At 36.6% G+C, this 22,821-nt stretch overlaps 1 protein-coding gene across 1 annotated transcript; it reads left to right on the forward strand.

Annotated features, from left to right (window-relative positions):
• The first annotated feature begins 400 nt into the window (after nt 1–400).
• LOC114286270 (methylenetetrahydrofolate reductase (NADH) 2) lies at nt 401–19,926 on the forward strand. The gene is made up of 11 exons (XM_028229419.2): nt 401–1,343; nt 2,853–2,913; nt 3,040–3,122; nt 3,203–3,376; nt 4,206–4,379; nt 4,502–4,602; nt 4,710–4,821; nt 17,911–17,991; nt 18,083–18,260; nt 18,814–19,148; nt 19,293–19,926. Exons 1-11 carry the CDS (start codon nt 942–944, stop codon nt 19,374–19,376), a joined length of 1,785 nt encoding a protein of 594 aa, XP_028085220.1. The 5' UTR covers nt 401–941; the 3' UTR covers nt 19,377–19,926.
• Nucleotides 19,927–22,821: the final 2,895 nt, after the last annotated feature.

Raw genomic sequence — 22,821 nt, forward strand, 5'->3', positions numbered from 1 at the left:
TGCCCTTAAAAAATGGTCATATGCAATACATGTGATCATTTTCCATTTAAAAACTTAATTTTCATCCATAATTATCCTTATTTGACACCAACAAACAATATTTAAAAGACAAATGTGTTCAAATTAAAATACTATGGATCAAAATAAAATTTGAAGAAATTTAAAAAAGATATATAAAATTAAGTGAAATATAAATATATTTTATTCAAAAATCACTTATTTATTATCTTTTTCTTTTTAAATTTCCAACTAAACACATTTGTCTTATTTTTATTTTATTTATTTTTTTTGTAAACATGAAGGATGTGAGCGTAAATAACCCAAATTGAGTTGGTGAGGGAGTAGACTTTCTGCGCTGAGTGCCTTAAATATTAGGGCAAATTACATATACTCCTACAGCTTTAGTTAAATTATAGATACTTTTAAAATTTGAGAAATTATAAATTTTCTTTGAATGTTATATTTACATAATAAATTAAAAAATAATTTGTTATAAAATATAAAACTTATGAGATAAATTGTTATGAAAATATAAATTTCAAAAGGCGAGATATAATTTTTAAAATTTAAAAAAAATATCTATAATTTAATAAAACCCGAGAGAGGTGCCCTAGTTACAAAAATAAGAATATCATGTAATTAATTATTTTTTTGAAAAATAAAAAGAGTTGATTTAGGTGTTGGTGGAGTTTACTCTGTCTGTGTTAGACGTGTCACTTTCTGGGGGTTGTTGAGTGAGAGGAGAGCTCAGGATCCGCGAAGTAGATCTCCATCGTTTACCCTTGTAGCCAAGCATATAAACAGGGCAGGCCAGGCCAGCGTAATCAACATTATTATTTATTTGTGCAAGCAATTATCCTATCCAATCCAATCCAATCCAATCCTTGTTCTTGATCTGGTGGAGCATTTGATTTGAGTGGGTAGATCATCGGGGATCGAAAATGAAGGTGATAGAGAAGATGAGAGAGGCTGAAAAAGCAGACAAAGTGGTGTTCTCGTTCGAGTTCTTTCCGCCGAAGACGGAAGATGGGGTGGAGAATCTGTTCGAGAGGATGGAGAGAATGGTGATTCATAATCCATCATTCTGCGACATAACATGGGGAGCAGGTGGATCCACAGCAGATCTGACTCTGGAGATATCCAACAGAATGCAGAACATGGTGTGCGTGGAGACCATGATGCATCTCACCTGTACCAACATGCCCGTTGAGAAGATCGACCACGCCCTCGATTCCATCAAATCGAACGGCATCCAGAACGTCCTCGCCCTCCGCGGCGACCCTCCTCACGGCCAGGACAAGTTCGTCCAAGTCCAAGGCGGCTTCGCCTGTGCCCTCGATCTGGTCTGTTCTATTCTATTCTTGCACTATTTGATCTTTGGCTATCTTGTTGGAATATGCTTAAATTTCATTTCTATTTTTGATGCTACTCTACTCTACTCTGCTTTTGTTTGTGTGTTAATTTTAATTTTGATTAATGATATACAAATTAAAAATTTTGCAGATCCAGAAACACTTTAAAGATTACTTATATTTACAAAAATGACACTAGCACATTCTCGTGTTTTTTTTTTTTTTTTGGGTTGTATGAATTTTATATATGAATGAATGAGAATTCTATTATATACCTCCACATATCACACACATTATATGCAGATTTAGTTATGCAAATTCTCTTTTTAAGTTATTATATTATTTTGATATTTGGTTATATTTTTTTTTGTGTTTAGTTATAATTTAGGGTAAATTCCAAATACACTTTGAGATTTGTTTAAAATATGAATTATTGTATGTATCAAACTAAACCAAGCCTTAAGTCCCATCAAATGGGGTCGGCTACATGAATCCTTCTTCTCCACGAGGCCCTATCAAAGGCCATTTCATTAGTTAAATTAAGTAGATTCATATCACTATTTATAACGCTAGTCAACGTTAATCTAGGCCTATCCCGTCCCCTAACACTTCCATCTACCGTTACAGTATCGCATCTTTTCACTACTGCATCTGTTGGTTACCGTTGAATATAATCAAACCATCTCAAACGATTCTCTCTCAACTTATCTTCTATCGGTGCTACTCCTACCCATTCCCGAATATACTCATTCCTAATCCTGTCTTGTCTAGTCTTACCACACATCCACCTTAGCATCTTCATCTCAGCCACACTTATCTTATTTACATGTTGTTTCTTGGTTTCCCAACACTCCGTCCCATACAACATAGCTGGTCTAATAGCCGTTCTATAAAACTTACCTTTTAGTCTAATGGGTATTCGTTTATCGCACAATACCCCAGATGCACTTCTCCATTTACACAATCCCGCCTTAATCCTATGGGCCACATCTGTATCAATCTCTCCCGCTGTTGTGATAATCGACCCTAAATAACGAAAATGTTCACTCATAGACAGTTCTTGGTTCTCAATCTTCACTTCTCCTCTGCTTTCATTGTTACTGTTACTAAATTTACACTCCATGTAATCTGTCAGAAATTTTTATTTAACATAAATTAATTGAAAAAATAAAATTTCTACCTATTCATCTATACAATAATAAAATTATCTGAATTATTAATTGAAATAAAATTTTAATATTATTAAAAATTGTTAATTGATGATTTATTAATAAAAGGATTTATTTGTTATGAAATTAGAAACCTTAGGGGGCATAATGTAATTTTTAGAATCACAGGATAATTTATAATTTAAGTAAACCTCATGGGTGTGTTTGTAATTTATCCTATAATTTTATTTATTTATTTTTTTAATAATGATTCAAAAATATAGAGTTATGCCATTTTATATGGTGCATATGTACCATAGAATGAATAGAGTTTTTCTTTTATTTTTAACAGGTTAAACATATTCGATCCAAATATGGTGACTACTTCGGCATAACCGTTGCTGGTTATCCAGGTTTTTTTTTTTTCGTAATTTTTTTTAATTTTAAATTTCTTTCTAGTGCTTTCTTTTTCATATTATTTAATTCTTAAAAAAAAAGAGCTGTAAATAAATGTTGATAATAATTTATTTTCTTTTCAGAGGGACATCCTGATGTCATCCAAAGTGATGGGTTGGCCACACCGGAGGCATATCAGAACGACCTTGAATACCTTAAGAGAAAGGTATTGTTTGTTATTATTTGAAAAAAATATATGCTCCTCCTCTTAAGACTTGTCTCATTAATATTGTGTTCATTTTACAGGTTGATGCTGGAGCTGATCTTATTATCACTCAACTTTTCTACGATACTGATATCTTCCTCAAGTTTGTGAATGATTGCCGTCAAATTGGAATAAATTGTCCCATCGTTCCGGGTATTATGCCCATTAATAACTATAAGGGCTTCATCCGCATGACCGGTTTTTGCAGAACTAAGGTATGCTACTTCCAACATTATTTATGCATTAATTCATAAATTATTTCTTTCTTGATTTATTTCTAATTTTGGCCTTCCCGCCTTGCAGTGCTTAATCTTCTAACAAATTTTGAAATTTAATCTACCATGTGTTTACTACTAGATAGACGTTTGTTAATAATGAACTTAAATTAATGGACCAATGAGCTAGAGGAAAATTTTAATTTAGTATTGACCATTGAGATCAAATTTGCAAAATACTTGATCACTTGGGAAGTATTATATGAACATTTATTTGCAATTGCATCATGTTGTGTTTTTTATATATGGCGAGGTTAAAAGAATTCACTCAATTTGTAGATTCTCTATTTTATCATCGGTAACAACAAGCGTTTACTGGCAATTCCATCAGTGAATGGTTAAAGCATCAATCTGCACCATTGAGCACATTTAAGTGCGGTGTTAAACCTTCTAGACTACCATTTTCAGCTTTATTATCAAGTATCATCAACCAGCCTTTTTACCACCTCCTAATGATCATACATCACATAATAATTTTTTTTTTTTTAAAAAATGGTCATACATCACACATTGATTTAGGCAAGCATATTGAAACATTAGTCTGTCAAATTTCAGAGAGAATCTTAAGGCTGATGCTTAAATATTAGAGCCTCATCTGGAGAACCGACATTTGAATGTGCTCCCCAAATCTACTTGTTATTTTCTTCCCACAAATGTAAAACTTTCATTTTTTTAAGTGTATTTTGTTATTGATGTGGCATCATGGAGGTTGTTTAGGTTTATCCTGCCATTTTATTACAAATGCACTTGTATTTAATTGTATTGGCAGATACCAGCTGAGGTTACTGCTGCCTTGGAGCCTATCAAGGACAATGAAGAAGCTGTTAGAGCTTATGGAATTCACCTCGGAACTGAAATGTGCAAGAAGATAATGGCTAACGGAATCAAGACATTGCATATTTACACGTTAAACATGGAAAAATCAGCATTGGCAATATTAATGGTTTATTCTTATCTCCCGATAACAATATAAAAATATCTTCTCTCGAAAAGTCAACAGTATTGTTTGTATAAACTATGTCTATATCTGTAGTTGTGCCTTACTGGATAGACTTACCTTGACAGAATCTTGGACTGATTGAAGAAACCAAAATTTCAAGGCCCTTACCGTGGAGACGCCCTGCAAATGTTTTCCGTGTTAAAGAAGATGTTAGGCCAATATTTTGGTAGGCAACATGAAAATAGTTTTAACACTACTTACGGTATCCTGCATTATATAAATTCTTTTGTAAATCTTGTGAAACGTCTGACCTGTTTCGAACAATGATGGTAGGGCTAATCGTCCAAAAAGCTACATATCAAGGACAATAGGTTGGGAACAATATCCACATGGGCGATGGGGTTATTCTCATAATGCATCATATGGAGCACTGACTGACCATCAGGTATCAAATCTTTTTGGTTGTTAGCTTTGATATTAGTGTAGTTGTTCATGGCTTCCTTTTTTTTCTTTCTTTTTTTTTTTTGTTTTTTTTTTTAATATATGCCTAGCAGTAATATGTTTTCTTTGTTATTTAGTCCAACATGCTAACTACGATCCAGCGTGCTTATTCTGCAGTCTGTAATTTGTCATTTATTACTTGCTTCTAATGCTAGTCGAACATTATGATTTTATGTTATCTTTATATGTGAGCTTGTGTGCTATCAATGACAACCAAGGGTTTGTCACATTTTTTCTTCGTTTGTCTTGATTGGTTTTAATTTCAAGGAAGTTGGCACAAAACATGTGCAACTAGTGGGTCTACATGATATATGGCTCCATGCACAGGTATTGTCACGACCCGAACCCGCCCCCGTGGGTTAAGGACGTAACCGGCCAGTAATCATGAGATTACCTACGGCCTCAAACTGTTCTAAACGTATTCTAACAGAGTTAATGGGGGCCAAACGGAAGCAAAATTAAAAACTTTGTCCATAGAGCCGTGCTTATATGCACATCAAACAAACCATATTCAGATACGTTAATAACTCACATCAAAAGTACAGTTTCACAAAATTCATTACAGACAGGATCGTCCAAAACGATTCAACCTATAACAGACTATGTACAGACATGCACTAGGTCCTTGCCAACAAGACAAAACATAGGTACATAGTAAAAGGGCAAGGATGGTCTCATGCGCGAGGCACAAGGCTGACTCTCCCAAAACTCCTGTTGTTCCTAGCAGACTTCACTGGGGCTGGGTTTGGACTTCCCTTGGCTCACCTACAAATACATGAATGAGCGTGAGCGATAGCCCAGTGAATAATATCAAATATAACAGTTACATAACAATACGTAGATCAACATGCTCCAAACGGCCTTGGGCCCAATTCATACTTCTGTTTAGCAGCAAAATATATATAACTATACGAAATACAAGTCAAGTAACTGTAGTTCCAAACATTCTGGCCTTTGGCCCATCCGGGTTTCCATTCATGGCAAACGGCCTTTGGCCCATTCATTCATGTCAAACGGCCTTTGGCCCATTCATTCATGTCAAACGGCCTTTGGCCCATTCGTTCATGTCAAACGGCCTTTGGCCCATTCATTCATGTCAAACGGCCTTTGGCCCATTCATTCATGTCAAACGGCCTTTGGCCCATTCATTCATGTCAAACGGCCTTTGGCCCATTCATTCATGTCAAACGGCCTTTGGCCCATTCATTCATGTCAAACGGCCTTTGGCCCATTCATTCATGTCAAACGGCCTTTGGCCCATTCGTTTATTTATTCTTGTCAGACTTTTGTCCACAATCCCAATTAACAACTCATAATATTTATAGGGGAGTAGCAATTGGACATTGACAAGTTTTCAAATATTGATATTACTCACAGTGATCGGCTTGTGGATGCGCCCTGGAGCTTGACCCTACACATTTCATGAATACAAAAGGGTCACTAACAGTTCAATCCGTTCTTTAATTCACATATTCCTCTTTAGGCTTTGTTCTTATCTCATTAACTCATTTACAATGCTTAACACATGCCTAAGAGTGCTTACAAGTGAAAGAGAACGGAAAACGAATCACAGAATGCATGAATAAAATTCCAGAAAACAGGGTCCCCGCTCGAGCGTAAGCTTCTACGCTCGAGCGGACCCTTAAGGCCTGCAAGGTACTGGTTGCACAAAAGATGCGCTCGAGCTGAAGGTCCGTCTACAAAGATCCACGCTCGAGCGTGAAATGTCCCGCTCGAGCGGGCATCCAGCTCTGCAAAAATGCTGGGAGCACGATTTTCCCGCTCGAGCGGCCATTACCCCGCTCGAGCGGACCTCAAAAATCTGGGTTTCCCAGATCGTGTTCTTGAGCTCCAAATCAGTTTTCCATCTACATTTCTTGCATGCAATGGTTCAAATTACACATTTACACATGCTAACATGCTACTAATGCAGATTACAACATTAGGAAGCTCAATTACATGAATTATCTACATGCATGTCCCAAATTGTCTCAAACCCATCATCAACATGCTCAAATTCAAACATTCAAGACTTATACTCCCATGATTTGTACATGCATGTGGGAGATGCTCATCATTCTCAACTTAGATGGTACAAATGGTGACTACAACATGAGCTTTACCCAAAACTCCACATGAATCATGTGTTTCAAGCTCAAACATGCAAATTCAAAGTAATTTCTTACATGCATGAGTTCTAAGACTTCAATCTCAACAAAAATCAACTCATTACATGTTCTTGATCACAAACAACCCTTGAACTTACAAATCACAAGTAAGAGTTCATGAAATCACTTACCTAAGAGCTTCAACACTCAAGCTCTAGCCAAATCTTGAGCTAGATCTTCAAATTCCCAAGTCTTGAGCCCAAATTACACAAATCTCTCCCTTTTTCTCTCCATGGTCGGCCTCTCTCTCACTCTCAATTGTCTAACTCAGATTTTGAGTTTTAGGAGAGCTAAAGGAGAGTGCAATACAAATATACAACAAGCCCCACTAACCAATATTTTAATATAAAATAATGGGGTACTTAATTTCTCAATTTAATCAGTTTAAATTGACCAGAATCAAATTTCAATTAAATTTCACCGTAGGCCCTAAAAATTATGCCAACCACAATGGCGTAATCAATTTCGGGTTCCGTGGCCGATAAGGCCCTCAATTAAATTTCCAAAACAGACTACTCAAACAGATATTCCTACGATGAACAGATAAAATTTCAAACCACATATTTTCACATAGTGGAACACAAAATCATATCAAAATACATAATCACATCATGTTAAGGACCAATTAACATACTACGGAACAGGGGTGTCACAGTCTTCCCCCCTTTAGGAAGTTTGGTCCTCCAAACTTAACTTACCTTCGTCGGGAAACAAATGTGGATAGCGTAGACGCATTTCCTCCTCTTTTTCCCATGTAGCATCTGTCCCATAGTGTTCCTTCCATTCCACTTTCACCATTGGAATGGATTTGTTTCTCAATTCTTTCACTTGTCGGTCAACAATTCTTTCCGGCCATTCAGCATATTCCATATTTTCATCAATAGCAATCCGGTGATAATCAATCACATGCAACGGGTCTCGGAGGTAACCCCTCAACATTGACACATGAAACACATTGTGGATTTGCTCAAATCCCGGTGGCAAAGCAACTCTATAAGCAACTGGACCAAGTTTCTCCAAAATTTGAAACGGCCCAATATAACGGGGCGTCAACTTGCCCTTTTTCCCAAACCTGACTTGGCCTTTCATTGGAGAAACACGGATGAACACATGGTCGCCGACCTCATACTCAAGAGGTCTTCTCCGGACATCTGCATAACTCTTCTGTCGGTCTTGAGCTGTTTTGAGCCTTTGCCGAATAGTTTTGATCTTTTCAGAGGTGTCTTGTACAATTTCAGGCCCGAGCAAAGCTCTGTCCCCGACCTCTGTCCAACAACTAGGTGATCTACACCTCCTACCATACAAAGCCTCGTATGGTGCCATACCGATGCTGGAGTGGAAGCTATTATTATAGGCAAATTCTGCAAGTGGCAGGTAATCTTCCCAACTCCCCTGAAAATCCAAAGCACACATGCGAAGCATATCTTCCAAAGTCTGTATTGTTCGTTCTGACTGCCCATCTGTCTGTGGGTGGAATGCAGTGCTGAACCTTAGTTCTGTTCCCATAGCTTCCTGCAAACTCTTCCACAATCTAGATACAAACTTCGGATCTCTATCCGACACAATGGATACTGGAACTCCATGTAAGCGGACAATTTCATCAACATAAATAGTAGCCAACCTGTAAGCAGTAAATGTAGTTTTGACAGGCAGAAAATGTGCAGATTTAGTCAGTCTATCAACTACAACCCAAACAGAATCCATACCGCGGGAAGTCCGAGGTAGGCCAACAACGAAATCCATGGTCACATGTTCCCACTTCCACTCAGGAATGGGGAGAGGTTGAAGTAGACCGCCTGGTTTCTGATGTTCAGCCTTAACTTGCTGACACTGAAGGCACTTGGACACATGTTCTGCAATCTCTTTCTTCATTTTAGGCCACCAATAGGTTTGTTTCAAATCCCGATACATTTTATTGTTACCCGGATGCATAGCAAATACGGATCTGTGGGCTTCATCTAAGACCCTCTTCTTTAGCTCCGGAATAACTGGAACACATATTCGGTTTCGAAATTTCAACATTCCATTCTCGATACTGAACTCTGCTTTTGGGCTGACTTCAAATTCATCAATTACCTTTCTGAGGAACTCATCCTCTTTCTGTTTTTGCTTGATTTCATCAACAATTGCCGGCTCGGCTGTAATAGCGGCTATCAATCCGCCCTGTTCACACACTACCACTTCAATTTCAGACTTTTCAAAGTCTTGCAAAATCTCCCTTTGTTCAGTAAGCAAGCAAGCCATACTCCCTGTTGATTTCCTGCTCAAGGCATCAGCCACTGTATTAGCTTTTCCGGGGTGATACTGAATTTCTAGGTCGTAATCTTTTATCAATTCCAGCCATCTTCTCTGACGCATATTCAACTCTTTCTGCGTGAAGAAGTATTTTAGGCTTTTATGATCTGTGTAGACTTCACACTTTGCCCCATACAAATAATGCCGCCAGATTTTCAAAGCAAAAACAACTGCGGCCAATTCTAGGTCATGTGTTGGATAATTCTTCTCATGTGGCCTCAACTGTCGGGAGGCGTAAGCAATAACCTTTCCGTTCTGCATTAACACACAACCCAAACCCTTATAAGATGCGTCACTGAAAATCACAAAATTTTCCGTACCTGAAGGTAGTGTCAAAATTGGTGCAGTGGTCAATCTTGTCTTCAATTCATGAAAGGCTGATTCTCTTTCACTATTCCACTCAAATGGTTGTCCTTTACGTGTCAATTGGGTAAGAGGCACAGCTAATTTCGAAAAGTCCTTTACAAACCTTCTGTAGTACCCAGCTAAGCCCATGAAACTGCGAACTTCTGTCACATTAGTTGGTGTAGGCCAATTTACAATTGCTTCTATTTTCTGCGGGTCCACTGAAATTCCTTCCTTGTTGACCACGTGCCCTAAGAAAATAACCTCATCCAACCAAAACTCACATTTCTTTAACTTAGCAAATAGTTTTCTTTCCCGAAGTATTTGTAAAACAGTCCTCAAATGACGTTCGTGTTCAAGTCTATCTTTAGAGTATATTAAAATATCATCGATGAAGACAACAACAAACTCATCAAGGTAGGTTTTAAAAATTCTATTCATTAAGTCCATAAATGCTGCCGGAGCATTAGTCACTCCAAATGGCATAACAAGAAACTCGAAATGACCATACCTCGTTCTGAATGCGGTTTTCTCAACATCTTCTGCCTTAACCTTCAGCTGATGATACCCGGATCTCAAATCAATCTTAGAAAACACCTGTGATCCCTGCAACTGGTCAAATAAGTCATCAATACGGGGTAAGGGATATTTATTCTTTATCGTTACCTTGTTCAATTCCCGGTAATCAATACATAGGCGTAAGGTACCATCCTTTTTCTTTACAAATAACACTGGTGCGCCCCAAGGCGAAGTACTGGGCCAGATAAACCCTTTATCAAGAAGGTCTTGCAACTGTTCTTTTAATTCTTTCATTTCGGCTGTAGCCATCCTGTAGGGAGCTTTAGAAATAGGTTGGGTGCCTGGCACAGTTTCAATAGTAAACTCTATCTCCCTGTCTACCAATTCCCCTGGTAATTCATTTGGAAACACATCTGGGAATTCTCTAACGATGGGAATATCATTCAATTCAACATTCACGGATTGTTCAGTCAATACATAACACAAATAACCCTGGCATCCCTTCCTGATCAATTTACATGCTTTCATTGCAGATATCAAATATGGTGGAGGTACTACCCCATTTCCCACAAACACAATTTCTTTCTGTTCTGGTGGTTTAAATACAACCTTCTTTGTCACACAATCTATAGTGGCACAGTATTTGGTCAACCAATCCATGCCCAAAATTACATCAAAGTGCCTAAAGTTTAAGGGCAACAAATCTACATACAGGGTAGCATCCTCAATATGCATGTCACAAAACCGATATATATAGTCACATAACACAGATTCCCCCGATGGAGCAGACACACATAACAAATATGGCAACAATTCTAGGGGTCTTTTCAGTCTAGATGCAAATGCATATGTCACAAATGAATGCGTTGATCCAGAATCAATTAACACAAAAGCATCCTGATTACATATCGAGATAGTACCTGAGACAACGGCATTGGCATTCCGTGTATCACCCGGAACGAGTGCAAAGACTCTCCCTTGTCTCACTGTATCCCCAGTAGTAGCAGATCTCAAAGTGTTTCCCGGCTTCGGGATCGATGCAGTGGAGCTAGCAGCTATCTTCCCACTATTCTGATTACAATCTCGGGCTATATGCCCTTGTTTCCCACACTTAAAACAGGCTCCCGATGCACGGTAACAAACTCCACGGTGCCTTTTGCTACAAGTGTTGCACAGGGGAGTCGTGTCTCGGGAAGAACTTGAGGTAGTTGAGGAGCCCGTGTTTTGCTTTTTCAGAAATTTCTTCTTCAAAAAGAAGCCTTGTCTTTTGTTGCCTCTCCATTCGGTTGTTGGCTTAGCTTGTCTAGCTATATTAGCCTCTGATATGATGGCCCGGTCAAGCACCCCAATGTAGGTCTCCAATTTCAGGACATTCACCCGCTCTAGGATGTCACTTCGGAGCCCACCTTCAAAATGCCTTGCCTTCTTATAATCAGTGTCAATTACGTGTGGTGCAAACCTGGCCAACTCAGTAAATTTGGCCTCATACTCAGCTACAGTCATACTGTCTTGTTTGAGTTCCATGAACTCTGCCACTTTCCTGTCCCGGACACACTGCGGGAAGTACTTGTCATAGAAGATTTCCAAAAATTTCGCCCAATCAATATCTCTGTGGTTTTCCCTCATCAACATCCACCATCTTCTCGCTTCATCTTCTAGCATAAAGGTGGCTAGAAGCACTTTCTGTGTATCCGAGCACGGAAACACCTCAAACAGTTTTTCAATCCCAAGTACCCAAGCTTCGGCTTTTAAGGGATCTAGTCCACCATGGAACTGTGGTGGTTTCATTTTCTTGAATTCCTTGGTGAGAGCGATTATCCGATCATCATTTTGATTATCTGGCACAGGTGGTGCCGGAGGTGGAGGTGGCGGATGTGGTTGCTGCCACTGTTGTTGCCACTCCTGTTGCTGTCTCAAAGCTTCTGCCATTTCCTGAATCAGTCTTTCCATTCTGTCCAGTCTGGCAGCAGAGGATTCCTCTAACTCATCACCTCTGGTTCTCACCATCTGATTAAACTTGCATTATATTCCATACCAAAGGTACACAAGTACACATACACTAAGGAGCACATATTTCCAGATAATTCGTAATGCAAGTAGTTCACAACTTACACATATGATTATTCATAACAAAACATTTAAGTATATAATCAATGCTTCCAACCTCGTATTTATCACATGAATGCATCCTAGATTTCATCTAGACGCTTATTGCTCTTTTTGGACAAGTGTGTGAGTTATTAACTCGTGCTCTGATACCACTCTGTCACGACCCGAACCCGCCCCCGTGGGTTAAGGACGTAACCGGCCAGTAATCATGAGATTACCTACGGCCTCAAACTGTTCTAAACGTATTCTAACAGAGTTAATGGGGGCCAAACGGAAGCAAAATTAAAAACTTTGTCCATAGAGCCGTGCTTATATGCACATCAAACAAACCATATTCAGATACGTTAATAACTCACATCAAAAGTACAGTTTCACAAAATTCATTACAGACAGGATCGTCCAAAACGATTCAACCTATAACAGACTATGTACAGACATGCACTAGGTCCTTGCCAACAAGACAAAACATAGGTACATAGTAAAAGGGCAAGGATGGTCTCATGCGCGAGGCACAAGGCTGACTCTCCCAAAACTCCTGTTGTTCCTAGCAGACTTCACTGGGGCTGGGTTTGGACTTCCCTTGGCTCACCTACAAATACATGAATGAGCGTGAGCGATAGCCCAGTGAATAATATCAAATATAACAGTTACATAACAATACGTAGATCAACATGCTCCAAACGGCCTTGGGCCCAATTCATACTTCTGTTTAGCAGCAAAATATATATAACTATACGAAATACAAGTCAAGTAACTGTAGTTCCAAACATTCTGGCCTTTGGCCCATCCGGGTTTCCATTCATGGCAAACGGCCTTTGGCCCATTCATTCATGTCAAACGGCCTTTGGCCCATTCATTCATGTCAAACGGCCTTTGGCCAATTCGTTCATGTCAAACGGCCTTTGGCCCATTCATTCATGTCAAACGGCCTTTGGCCCATTCATTCATGTCAAACGGCCTTTGGCCCATTCATTCATGTCAAACGGCCTTTGGCCCATTCATTCATGTCAAACGGCCTTTGGCCCATTCATTCATGTCAAACGGCCTTTGGCCCATTCATTCATGTCAAACGGCCTTTGGCCCATTCATTCATGTCAAACGGCCTTTGGCCCATTCGTTTATTTATTCTTGTCAGACTTTTGTCCACAATCCCAATTAACAACTCATAATATTTATAGGGGAGTAGCAATTGGACATTGACAAGTTTTCAAATATTGATATTACTCACAGTGATCGGCTTGTGGATGCGCCCTGGAGCTTGACCCTACACATTTCATGAATACAAAAGGGTCACTAACAGTTCAATCCGTTCTTTAATTCACATATTCCTCTTTAGGCTTTGTTCTTATCTCATTAACTCATTTACAATGCTTAACACATGCCTAAGAGTGCTTACAAGTGAAAGAGAACGGAAAACGAATCACAGAATGCATGAATAAAATTCCAGAAAACAGGGTCCCCGCTCGAGCGTAAGCTTCTACGCTCGAGCGGACCCTTAAGGCCTGCAAGGTACTGGTTGCACAAAAGATGCGCTCGAGCTGAAGGTCCGTCTACAAAGATCCACGCTCGAGCGTGAAATGTCCCGCTCGAGCGGGCATCCAGCTCTGCAAAAATGCTGGGAGCACGATTTTCCCGCTCGAGCGGCCATTACCCCGCTCGAGCGGACCTCAAAAATCTGGGTTTCCCAGATCGTGTTCTTGAGCTCCAAATCAGTTTTCCATCTACATTTCTTGCATGCAATGGTTCAAATTACACATTTACACATGCTAACATGCTACTAATGCAGATTACAACATTAGGAAGCTCAATTACATGAATTATCTACATGCATGTCCCAAATTGTCTCAAACCCATCATCAACATGCTCAAATTCAAACATTCAAGACTTATACTCCCATGATTTGTACATGCATGTGGGAGATGCTCATCATTCTCAACTTAGATGGTACAAATGGTGACTACAACATGAGCTTTACCCAAAACTCCACATGAATCATGTGTTTCAAGCTCAAACATGCAAATTCAAAGTAATTTCTTACATGCATGAGTTCTAAGACTTCAATCTCAACAAAAATCAACTCATTACATGTTCTTGATCACAAACAACCCTTGAACTTACAAATCACAAGTAAGAGTTCATGAAATCACTTACCTAAGAGCTTCAACACTCAAGCTCTAGCCAAATCTTGAGCTAGATCTTCAAATTCCCAAGTCTTGAGCCCAAATTACACAAATCTCTCCCTTTTTCTCTCCATGGTCGGCCTCTCTCTCACTCTCAATTGTCTAACTCAGATTTTGAGTTTTAGGAGAGCTAAAGGAGAGTGCAATACAAATATACAACAAGCCCCACTAACCAATATTTTAATATAAAATAATGGGGTACTTAATTTCTCAATTTAATCAGTTTAAATTGACCAGAATCAAATTTCAATTAAATTTCACCGTAGGCCCTAAAAATTATGCCAACCACAATGGCGTAATCAATTTCGGGTTCCGTGGCCGATAAGGCCCTCAATTAAATTTCCAAAACAGACTACTCAAACAGATATTCCTACGATGAACAGATAAAATTTCAAACCACATATTTTCACATAGTGGAACACAAAATCATATCAAAATACATAATCACATCATGTTAAGGACCAATTAACATACTACGGAACAGGGGTGTCACAGGTATGACCAACAAGACAGCAACAATTTTCTTGTCCATATTAGTTGAGCTGAGATTAAAGAGATTGCACCAAGATCAAGCCCTGCCATTGTAAATACTCCGCTTGGGATGACTGTTAGCAGCCAAGTTGTGGGAAGGGCCCTATTACTTCCATTATGAGATTTTGAACTGATCTTCTACGCTTAGCTTACAAACTATGCCACTTATAAATAAATAAATGAAAAGTAAATAAAAAATTTAAAAACAAAGTCCATTTGTCCAACCTGAAGTACTTCCATTCATAATTGTTAATATACCTACATTTAGCCTTATGGTGATGACTGGATTGTGGGTGTTAATGCCTGATTCCTTTAAAAGTATTTGCCCAGATAAGCTTGAAAATTCGATCGATATCCTATGGCCTATGTTACTTTCTTTTAAATGTATGTAGTACTTGTGTCAAACACTTGACACTTGGGTGAGGGAATGGAATGCGTGTTCGATACTTGTAGTTGGAAATTTATCTACCAGCATATTTGGTAATTTGGGTTAACCATTAAGCTATCTCATATTATGCATGAAATGATATATGATGCCTTGTGAACACTATTTTATCCTAAAAAATAAAAGAAGCATATTAAGAAATTTGCATATTTTGTCGTGTTTCGTGTGTCCTTAGACATGATAGTAGATGAATCATACACTTGGACACATATCCATACTTGACAACCCTACTTATTTATTTTTATTTTTTTATGCGGGTACATCGGAAATAAATGACACCTCTAGTTAAGTCCATGTAACATAGCCCATGGCTTGACATAACCATTGCTTTTGATGTTGCCACCCCTTATAATTTTGTTTTGAATGAAGTTTTCTCTAATTAATGTAAGGTATTATGCTTTCTTTTTCTAGGGCAAATTTCACTTTATCCCCCATAGGCCATGTGCCCATAATAACCACCTATCATTTGGAGAATCACTTTTAATCCCTATAATTTGTAGACTAAAAGGCACCATCATAGTTTCCATTCAAATTAATGAACAGTGCATTACGCACTTCTATATTCTAAATGACAAGAGGCTATGTGCAAATAACCTATACCACAAGTGGTAAAGTGAATGATTTAGTTTAGAAGAGAAGAAGACAAGGGTATTTTAGGTCAATTTACAAGTATCCTTGATAGAAAGTTAGTGGTGTGTTTTAGCTCTCAAACCACAAGGGGTTAAGTAGTTATCACTAAAGGGGTTATGTGCATATGGCCGCTATGTCCTTTACCACCCTTCACGTGTAGCAAATTAGCTCTCCTCTAAGAAGCACGGACACTTCTAAGAAGGTGACTACTTTTGATTTGATTCTATTAAAAACCCTTTGATCAACAAAATAACAACAAATTCCTTAATGGATTTCACTTATTATACTCTGTATAGGGGGTTCCTAGCTCTATTTTTTGAATGTCAAGAGAGATTATATTATATTTGTGAATAATTTTGTGGTTCTTGGGATTTGGACTCGCTTCTCTTACTACTAAGGGAAATGTCTTCCAATTTAGATGTTGTAAACATGTCCTTGCATAATAACTATTTTATAACATGTGACAAAATCAATTTATTTCATTTGTTTTTTCATATATACAATTATTTGACATCATTTTTTATTGTCTGTACTGAATTTTAATGATTCTCTATTCAATTTCACGATTTACTAAATTAGGATTTCGATTCACAATACGATTGACAACTATGGGCTAGGGGATGATTTGGGTTTTGACATTGCTTTCCTATGAGAAATAACTCAAGAATGGCATTTTCATGGAAGGACTGGCAAAAGGTGAGGAAGAAGAAGGCTCTAGGAATCCCACCTAAATTCCTCAAAAATGACCCCCCAAAGGCAAAGTTGGACAAAAGATTATGCAAAATCACATAGTCTTCACACTAATTCTCTAAAACTCAACTTTATAAGAAAAAGGAATTACACAAATAGTTTTTTTTCATATAGGGATTACACAAAGAGTTAAAATAATAAGCTACTGGGGTTTTGATAAATTTTTTAGTTTATAACTTCTAAATTAGGAAATTAAGAAACTTTGACAAATGACATATTTGGACCTAATAATAGCCATGTATGAGACCTGAAAACCTAATCTAACCAACAAATTGATTCATGGGTGATCCGTGCAGCCTTATGTCTAGCAATTTGCAAAATTACACCATAATTACTAAAACCTAATAAAAGCCAATAAGTTTGTCTAGTAGCATTTCTAACCTGTAAAATATAAAAAAATAAAACTAAAATTAACCGTAAACATGATTGTAAAGCCCTATGCAAGCTATATGTGAAATTCTGGACTTGGCAATTTTTCTTCTTTCCATACTCGTCAAAAGTTGTTTGAGATGATTTAGCTGACCATGTGTAATGTGGACTAACTAACATGCTGGTATGAAGGAGCAATTTGATTATAGTTAAAGGTGTCAAAAGGACAAGGGGAAGGCCAAAAAATGACATTAATTGACGTGACATGAGACGTTGCAGCTGCCTTGGATTTTACCAAGGATATAACTTTGTATAGACACGATTCATCGAGACAGATTCATGTCACCGGCCCTGAGTTAGGGATTAGTGCCTAACATTTGATATTTTACCTTCAACTATTAGAAACTAAGAAGCACATATATGGACACATAAGAGTACCACAAGATTAGGACACACCGACACAACACGACAAGGATTACAGAATTCACATTCTTTTAGATTTTTCTATGCACAACATAATGTTCATGAGATTATTTTCTTCTCTTTTTTGTTGTTTCTTCAAATCTTTATGGCTTTTTTGTTTTTTGTTTTTTGCTTTTGTTTTGTTTTTTTTTGTTGTTGTTGTTGTTGAGAACATCTCCTCTTTCATCAATCTCTTTCTCATGTGGCTATTTTGTGATGTTTCCAACAGTTCATGCGACCCCGTGCACGTGACAAGAAACTTCATGACGAATGGGCTGTCCCTTTGAAGAATGTTGAAGATATTCATGAGGTATGGTTTTCAACTAATTTATCCCATCTCTGAATGCCAATAAAAAATAATTTCCCATTTAAATGGCCCTTTTGGAATTGGTACATATCAGAAATTTTGGAAATACTGCCTTGGGAAACTGAGAAGCAGCCCTTGGTCAGAGTTGGATGGCCTTCAGCCAGAGACAAAGATCATCAATGAACAGTTGGTGAACATGAACTCAAAGGGTTTTCTCACGATAAATAGTCAACCAGCTGTTAATGGAGCAAAGTCTGATTCCCCTTCTATTGGTAAGTGCAATGCCTGCATGTGTGTATCCTGTAACATATCCTCTCAAAACATCCAATATATGGAAAGTAAATCTCGCTGTTAAACATTATACATGCATGCATTAATGCCCATTTACTGGATTTTTAAAACTCATGGACAAATTTGAGTCTTCTATTCGTTCCAGATTTCACTACTTCCAAGATATATACCCATCTTCCAACTCTCTGTCATGCATCTCTCCTTGTTTTTTAAAATAATTCGAGATTATTGTAAACAGGTGAAAAGCATCTAGTTAATTTGGCATACAAGAGTAAAACTCGATTCGCCTTTTATGTGCAAAATGTACTAAGATTTTCAGGCCTACTGTGGCTGTCATAATACAATTTGTTTCTATTAATGTAGAAAATGGCTTTCCCTCAATTTTCATTCCAATTTTAAGGTCAACACAAAAGAAAATAAAAGTTAATGAAGGATTTATAACGGGCATGAAGCTCTATCACGGTGCAGAGTGTGCATTTGAGTTCACTTGGATTAATTTGTTGTTGGCTTAATAATGTGGTGTGTGTTTTTCAGGATGGGGCGGAGCAGGTGGATATGTGTACCAGAAGGCCTACGTAGAGTTTTTCTGCTCCAAGGACAAGTTGAATGCTCTTGTTGAGAAATGCAACGCTTTCCCGTATGTCACGTACATGGCTGTGAACAAAGATGGAATCTGGATTTCTAACGTCAGCCAAACTGATGTAAATGCGGTGACATGGGGAGTATTCCCAGGCAAGGAGATCATCCAACCAACTGTGGTGGATCCTTCCAGCTTTATGGTGTGGAAGGATGAGGCATTTGAGATCTGGTCAAGAGGATGGGCTCAATTATACCCAGAGGCTGACCCATCCAGAAATCTGCTCGAGGAGGTCTGTGTTCTTCTTCATATTTGCTCATCATCTTCTTGATCATCAAGCTGATTTTATTGTGTTTCCTTTTAACCATGAATTTTGAAATTTTCCAGTAGATTAGATTTGATTAATGTAATGTTGTCATTTTTTTTATGTTAACAGGTGCAGAGCAGTTACTTCTTGGTCAGCTTGGTAGATAATGATTACATCAGTGGTGATTTGTTTGCTGTTTTCAAAGATTTCTGAGATGAGAGACAGCTGGATTTCTCACTTTGTTAAATGCCACTGAAGCAGGGATGGAACCAGGATTTTATCATCGAAGGGGCCGAAGACAAATGATTTTTTTTCACCATACACATATGTATGTACAATATAATATATAAACTATATATATGCATAAAAAATATTCAAATATCATAGAAGTAATCTCTTTTCGGATAAATAAATTTTTTTCATACAAACAAAGAAAAAAAGAAAAAAAAACAGAGAATGTAAGACGGTAGAAAAATGAGATATATATCTTTTATATTAAGAGGTCATTTTATTAGTTATAAAATAAGGTATATATGTTAAAAGTGTTATGGTAAACAAAGTTATTAATTGAAATAAGAAACAATCTCTTGTAGTATTCTCCTGGTTCCGTCCTGAGCTGAAGCAATTATTAATTGAAATAAGGTAGACTATGGTTATTGTTATCGTTATCGTTATTGTTTGTGATAGATTGGATTGGATTATATTTTCTACTCTTAAATTGCTGATATGTAATAACAATTAATTCCTTCTGGAATTTTTGATACCTTCCTGTCTTCATAATGCAAATTGCACATGGAATGGAGGAAAGCCCTACAACTATCATAGTCAGTTCAGCCGTTTGAGTTCTCTTTCTCTTGGCTGTCAATTTAGGTCAATTGCTACCCACCAATTCTGTCCATTACATTCTAGAACCCACTCTGTCAAGCTTTGCTGTAGAACAACATTTAGATTTGGGTTAAATTTAGGAAAAGCTGTAAAAAATAATAAAAGTATATAAAAAAAAAAAAAGAAAGAAGAAACACAAGCTGTGGCCGTTTAGTTCTTATAAATTTTTGGGAAAATTGTATTGATATTTTTATATATATATATTTTTTGTCATTTTAATTCATGTAATTTTAATTACTTTGATTTTGACTATATATTTTTGATTTTGTCCCAATTTAATTCAATTCAATTCATTATAATTTTTATTTTTATTTTTAGTTTATGAAAATGTGCATATGGGGCGACATGTATCACGTAAGGACAAATTTATGAACTTTATTAATTTACTGAGTTAACATCAATTAACTTAGTAATTATTTTTCGTCAAAAATCTTAACGTCATTATCAATTGAATGAAATTGACATAAAAATCTAAAAAATTAAGTATCACAATTGAGTCAATTGAAAGTGTAAGAATCAATATGACACAAGCGACAAAATTTAGGAACTACAGATGTAATTTGCTTTAAATGTTAGAAGGAAATCAATGTTGAAATATAAGCATTTGCAACAAATGGTACTTCAATTATATAACCTGTAACAACCATATAATACAAATAGTACATGTAGCTACATATATATAATTGTAACAACTAAATTAAATAAAAAATTAATAAAAAAATACAGTTGAATTCAAATTGTGAACCACCCAACACATTCAATATTCAATATCATTTTAAATCCAATTCCTTCACGTATCAAATCATCCAAAATTCAAAATCATTAAAATGAATAAACAATAATATGATCGAGCCCAATATTTTTGGAAAGTAAAAAAATTACAGTAATGATAAGGCAATAGTTATATGTTAATCAAATGTCATCTCTTTCAATTTTGTGAGGGTGGTTGTGAATTGCTAAAGAAATTAACAAATTCATCCTTATCCAAATATGACGGAGCCTTCATGGGAGTTTGCACTGTTAGATCAACTGAAATTTCCTGGAAAATATATATATATATATATATATATATGAAAATGTATTTAGAATAAAATTTATCGACTATTTTTTTTTTCTTTCTTTCAAATGTAACTATATTAAATACTTGAGAAATTGGTGAACTATATGATACTTGGGAAGACAAAAACACCAATAGTGGGTGTGATGGTGGACAGTTAACGTCATGCTTGCAAAAATTATACCCATAATTCATCATTTGTGACCAATAAGGTGTCTGAACATCCTAAATAATTATAAGTAAATACAATGTGTCATTATCATTACATTTGCACCATATATTGTAAATAAAAATAAAAGAAAAACTCACATGTGGTTGGTTTAAAAATGAATTTTGGACATCTATATTGTTGTTATATTGGTCAATATTTTGTGGATGTTTTGAAGTATTTATAAGTACATTGCACAAAGTAAGATAAATAAATAAAAATAAAAAATATAGAAATTACATAGCTAAATAAGATTAATACCTGAGTGATGTAAGGTCGTGAAACAACTTTTGTCCTCTTTCCAATCTTCTCATTCCAAGGCTTTAATCTACCACCACTCTTTTGTACGTTGTCTTTCTCTTTCAAACCCTTAACTCTTTCAAAATTTGGATCAATATCATTCAATCTCATGTCAACGGAGCCTCCACTACTTGAAGCATTTGAGTTGTTTAGTGAAATGATCATATTGTCCACTTTTACACACAAATCAGAAATACTATTGTCCACAAACTCATATACGGTATCATATTCAGATGATCGAGCTACTAATTTTACCATTCTAGAACAAAGATGTCTATAACGCGTTCATATCACCAACTTAGGATCAACCTCATTCACTATAACTTTTTTGTCTTTAGATGAACAATTCTTTTTACACGCAAGTAGCTCTTTTGGCCTTCTCGCGTTAATCGTACAAATTCCCTCTTGCCTGCTTGGGTACTAATGAGATCATGTGATGCCTTGAGTGATAAACCAATAGCATCAGTTACTTCCACATTTATACCTTGAGCTTCAGAAACCTTTCTTTGAGATGGTATCATATGAGCACATTAAGGAAGATGCATAATATGATTATGGGTATCATTAAACTTTGTAACAACCCATTTCGATAATTCCCGATCTAAAGAGACATACATGAATACTTGACAATTAGTTCTTGTGTCTTGTCGAGGTTGTTTTACCATTTCACTTCGTTTATCTTTTTTTCTCTCTCTTAATAGCAAACAAACTTTCTATAAACCATCATACCATTTTTTTTGCTTTTCGTATGGTAATCTTTTCTAATACTAAATCCCATCATATTCATTGTAGAATTGATATGCAATTTCCTTTGACTCAAACTCAGTTCCAAGACTTGGTGTGTGCTCTTTTAACAATATGTCATTATCTTCTATACTCCTCTCAAGTCCATCAACCTCCATTAATAACAATAATCTGATAAAAAAATAAAAAGAGAAGTGTAAAAAAGTGGTACAAATGAATATATAAAAAAATTAATTCGATTTTTGCTTCAAAAGCAAAATAAGTGTTAAAAAGTTGTACAAATGAGGCTAAAAACAAAATGAATGAATTGCTATTATTTTTCATAATTAATTAAATTAAGCTCTACAATTAATTGTCACTTTAACTATTCACTAATTGTTGGCTGTTCCTTATAATAATATAAATATATGCACAAATTGATTCATTATTTTCTATGTAAGTAATTAACAATTTATTGTTTTTTT

Source organism: Camellia sinensis, chromosome 7, assembly GCF_055761805.1.
Source record: "Camellia sinensis isolate YWXY chromosome 7, ASM5576180v1, whole genome shotgun sequence".
Taxonomy (NCBI): Eukaryota; Viridiplantae; Streptophyta; class Magnoliopsida; order Ericales; family Theaceae; genus Camellia; species Camellia sinensis.